At 30.8% G+C, this 5000-nt stretch overlaps 1 protein-coding gene across 9 annotated transcripts in view; it reads right to left on the bottom strand.

Moving 5' to 3' along the window:
* The window catches only part of LOC122256725 (uncharacterized), a 100476-nt gene that overhangs the window by 14221 nt on the left and 81255 nt on the right, over nucleotides 1–5000 (bottom strand). The window contains exon 6 of one of the 9 annotated variants that reach the window (XM_086555855.1): nucleotides 211–861. The exons of 6 other annotated variants lie outside the window; for them this stretch is intronic. In XM_086555855.1, coding sequence (XP_086411981.1) covers nucleotides 604–861 — 258 coding nt within the window. In that variant the 3' untranslated portion in view covers nucleotides 211–603. Of the gene's footprint in view, nucleotides 1–210; nucleotides 862–2925 lie in introns of those variants that run through there. 2 more of the 9 variants (XM_086555835.1, XM_086555854.1) reach the window with 2 other exon arrangements.

Below are 5000 nucleotides of genomic sequence, written 5' to 3'. Positions count from 1 at the left end.
TTTGACATGTACTTTTAAGTTCTAAACTTAATATTCCGAAATCGTCTTCTCATTCTTAGTGTAGAAATAATAATGCAAACAAAACTGTTAATGTTTCAGTATAATAATTTACTTTGGTTGTTCCCAGTTTTCATTTATATAAAAAAAATTGTGTATTAACATCGTAATTGCATCAGTAAAATATTGGTCAAAGTAAATAACAAAACAGAACAAATTATAATAATTTATTTTCTTAATTCACAGAAGTTATTGTATCACAAATACTACACTATTCGAATATAATATATATTAAGTAATCTGTAAAATTTGGTTAAATCAAACATTTTCATATTTTAGAATCTTTCCATATTTTTTTCTCAATTAAGCAATTCCTAAACATATATCTTTAAAATTCAGTCAACAACTTCCATCCACTAACATCATATCCACACATGCAGTCGCTCACTGATTTTCCAATGATCTATCCAACCCAATTTTTAAACATTTCATCATTTAAAAAGATGTGTGAAGCCATGTTGCCACAAATGAAACAAAGAAATAACACAAATCCAACAGACAATATACAGCCTTCAACAAGTCTTAGCTATCAACTTGCACAATAGGTCAAAGGTGTATATTCTCTGCCGTGTGAGTCCGCATGTGCCTCTTCAGATTGGATTTGTTAGCAGTCTGATACAAACAATGAGGACAAGAGAAGGGCTTTTCGCCAGTGTGGGTCCGGATATGTTTATCGATATCTGAACGACTTGGTGTTCTGTATGAACAGAGGGTGCAGTTGTACACCTTCCGTGCTTGCCTGCAGTTGAGGTTCCACGCGACGCCTCCCCCATCAAGCATTTGAGTGTCAGAGTCTCGCCACACCTGTAGGAAATGTTTGACTCACTCAGTTGAATGCAGATGTGTTTTGATACAAAACGTTTGGCTCACTCACTTGAATGCAGATGCGTTCTTGGTATAAAACGTTTGATTCACTCATTTAAATACAGATGTGTTTTTTGGTATTAAACGTTTGATTCACTCTGCAGAATGCAAAAAAAAATAATTTTATACATATAGGAAATTGGAAAGAAGGAATAAAATTATGAAAGCGCTTCGTTAATTTGTACGTTTTGGCGTGTACACTGCATATGAATTAAAGAAGATGCGTTTATAGGCAAAGTAGGGTTCTTGTTTTGAAAAAAAAGGGTAAAGGTTTTCCTTGCCCGACGGTCATGGCTTCAAGCTAATCATTCCACTCAAAATTTTATCTAAAAATACAAATACGAGAAATGGTGATGAACAAAATTTCCAAATACCTATTCCCTCATCGCCTGCATTAAAACATTGGAATTTCATATTCAACTTCACTGCGATACAAGTAATTTAAGGTCAGAGCATATAATGATGGGTTGAAGAAAGTAAACATGAATGGATGGCTGACCAAACTGCAACTTCGTTACCCTTTTGAAATCTGGGTTTCACTTCAGCTGTATTGAATAGCTTATTATCAACATGCAAAGCATCAGTATAAAATGTATCTTATCAATATTACAGTTAATTATGATATAAAAATTGTCAATACTATAACCATTATAAGTGTAATGATAATACTCTTAATAGACATCGCTGATAATTGACATCAGTTTTAATATCATTAATTTATTATCATCATCAATGCTACTTCATGATTATTTTCACTATTTTCTCCCCACCAATCATAATATAATCATAACAATAACAACGACAATAACAATAATAATAATAACTATTATTATTGTCATTACTATCATAATCATCATCACCATCTTCCTTAGTTGTAGTCTTAGTACTAATAGTTGTAGCAGTAACAGTAGTAGTAGCACAGACAGCCGTAGTATTATCTTAATGTTATAACAAAAGTAGTAATGAAAAAGCATTATTAATTACAACAAAATAACAAAAAACAGGTAATGCTATGAGCATTACCTGTAACATTTTTGTTTCTATAGATGATGAAGTATTTATACCAACAACAATCATAAAATAATAATATAAATTATAAAAAATCAGGAGCATTTATGATAAAAACGATTGTGTTAATAACACAAACAATAACAATTACAATGATAATCATTACAACAACGTTATTGATAATCATTATTACAACAACAGCGCTAATGATAATAACAATAGTAATAAACAGATAATATCAGTAACAATGACAATACTAATGAAAATATATGACTATGCAAATTCATTCTGTAAGTATAAAAAAGGGATTTTGCAAACCAAGAATTGAAATCTAAACCCACTTTATTGCAATAAATACCATATGTAAAACAAGATTAAGTGAAAAGCAGAGATTACATGTAAAAACAGTAACTAGTAAATCCTTGGCTTTAGCTTATTCTACTTTACAATTACTTTGAAGGGAATGAGATGAATTGCATTTATTCTTTAAAGGATTATATGAGCATGTGCAAATTACACTCAGTTACTTTTATCAAGGTAAAGATGTACTGGATAGGTTGAGGCAGCTGTTATCAGTCATGATCAACCTATTATCTGCATCTTCACTTTGATAAAGAAACCATTTGACTTCAGAATTATTCATTTTAAAAGGACAATTTTAAAGCATTTGGAGAGTAACAGTGCCAGAAATTCATGACTGCACAATATCTTGTACAATGCATATTCAAATGACATTATTACCAAATATGTTCGGACATTAAAGTGTATCTATTGCATGGCCTTAAATGACCCTTGCGTTTCATCTATTTTTCCCCCAAGATTACTCAATATCGTTTTTTGAAGTGTAATTGACCCTTTTTTTATTCAAAAGTTGCCCTCGTTCAAATTTTAACTTCTCTTTCTAATAGGTTTTAATTATATCTCTTGCCCCAGATCTATTATGATTGCAGATTATTTTTCATAAGCTACATAAAGGGTTAATGAAACATCAGAGTTCAAATCTTATGCTTTCATCATGAAAATCCTTTATTACATTACTAATCATCACAATTTTAGGAGTACTGAGAAGTAAAGTGATTTATTTGTTTTTGTTTTTTTTTATAATCAATACAAAATAATCAGAAATATACAAATCAAGAAACATTTCCTTTTGCATATCCAAATATCATACTGCAACTAAAAATCCCCTTTAGCTATTCATCATATTAATTAACTTGCAAAGCCTGCCAGTCAATAATACCCAAATTAAAAGTAGCTGCATATGACATCATATTTATATGAAGCAATTACATCTCATAGAGACAACGGAGATTTCTTAGCATGGATACGAATATGTCTTTTAAGATTAGATCTATCACCTGTTTGATAAGAGCAATAGGAACAGGAAAATGGTTTTTCACCAGTATGGGTGCGATAGTGATCCGAGAAATGGGAACGATTGGAACTAGTGAAGGTACAGCTCGGACAGTGGTAGAATTTGGGAATTTTTCTGTTGTTGATGACTATGTTTCTCGCTCCAGCGACTTCTCCAGCTCCGGACATTCGCATGTCATTACTCAGCCAGACCTGTAGAAAATTTGTTTTTTTCAGAAAAAAAAGCTACGAATTTAATCTCCAACTTCAACTAGAAGATTCAGAGCTCCTTTAAAGAATTTATTCATTAAAAGAGAAGTGAAAATCAAATAATGTATTTCACTAAAATATCGTGTTGTATGCTCTGCCTGTAATAACAAGAAATCCAATTCACCAGGTTCAGATTTTACCAAGGGACCTTTATTAAGGGTTCTCACTTCACGTTATTGGAATCATACTGATTTATCAAAAGCAAAAACATGACTAGATTTTCCATTTTCCAGTTTTTGAAACATATCTGGTTAAGTTGTAGCCCAAGAAGAAAAACAAAACAAAAATTACTGTGAAATTCAATCACATTTTCGATTTGGAACCAATATGAAGCAAGAATTCTTAGCAAAGGCTGATAAGTATATGTATTTAGATATACTGTATTGTAATCACACAAAAAACAGCTCACTTACTATATTGTGTGCAAATTTAAACTCTCTTTGTGTCTAGACTGATCCGTCTTTGTCCCTGTCTATTTCTTTCACTTTCCCCAATTCTATATTTGTATTAGCGGATAGAGAATGCCATACATTTAGTCATATTGTTTCTTTATAACAATTTTCTTATTATGTTAATATCCACAACCACAGAAAAGTCTATTTGTGTTCATTTACTGATGTTCTAACATTTGGTAAAGAAATACCTTACTGAAATACTTTGATTGAATTAAACAATCCACAGGTCATTGTAAAATATGTCCACAAGGCATTATATATGCTTATCAGCTCATCCATTGTGCATTAAATTTACAATGGGTTTGCTAGAGTGTTAGAAAATATAAACACAATAAGAGAATAATGTAATCTGATGATAAAATATAAATGAAAATAACACAAGATCATGGTTTTCACAGCCTTAAAAAAAATAATAAGATAAAAATTTAGTTCTCATCATCTAAGGAATATCCTATCAAAACAGTTTCTGTATTATCAGGATAAAGAGTTGTGTTTTTACTTATCTTTTAATTATTGTAATATTTTTGACTAATGTAAAATTTGATAACTACATACATATACATAAGTAAAATATTTGAGAATTTAGATTTGTGTAATATAAATATTGCATAAATTTCATACTGATCAACATCAGATCTACATGGTAATCATTGTATTATTTTGGTATAAACTGTTATTGCTATGAAAGTTCTAATACTATTCTCAAATTTGTAAACAAGTCATAATATTGCACAGATATACTGTTAGTCCTTAGTTCCCTGGGAAATGCCCCTATTAAAATTTCTGCTTTGCTACTTTAATATCAAACAGTTCAGAACTGACTTACATAACCTGGTATAAAACAATACTGGTTTAACCAAAAGTAAACAAGTCAGTCATGCAAATGCATGAGAGTGAAGCATTACAGACACTCTCTTTTTGAAAATTATGTTCACACAACCCCTTTCCCACCACAAGTAACCCCCTTCCTAAAATTCTGGCTATACCCCAACA

This window comes from Penaeus japonicus, unplaced genomic scaffold, assembly GCF_977035675.1.
Source record: "Penaeus japonicus unplaced genomic scaffold, GWHDUDI00000001_assembly GWHDUDI00000031, whole genome shotgun sequence".
NCBI classification, from domain to species: Eukaryota; Metazoa; Arthropoda; class Malacostraca; order Decapoda; family Penaeidae; genus Penaeus; species Penaeus japonicus.
This window is presented reverse-complemented; position numbering and strand designations above follow the sequence as displayed.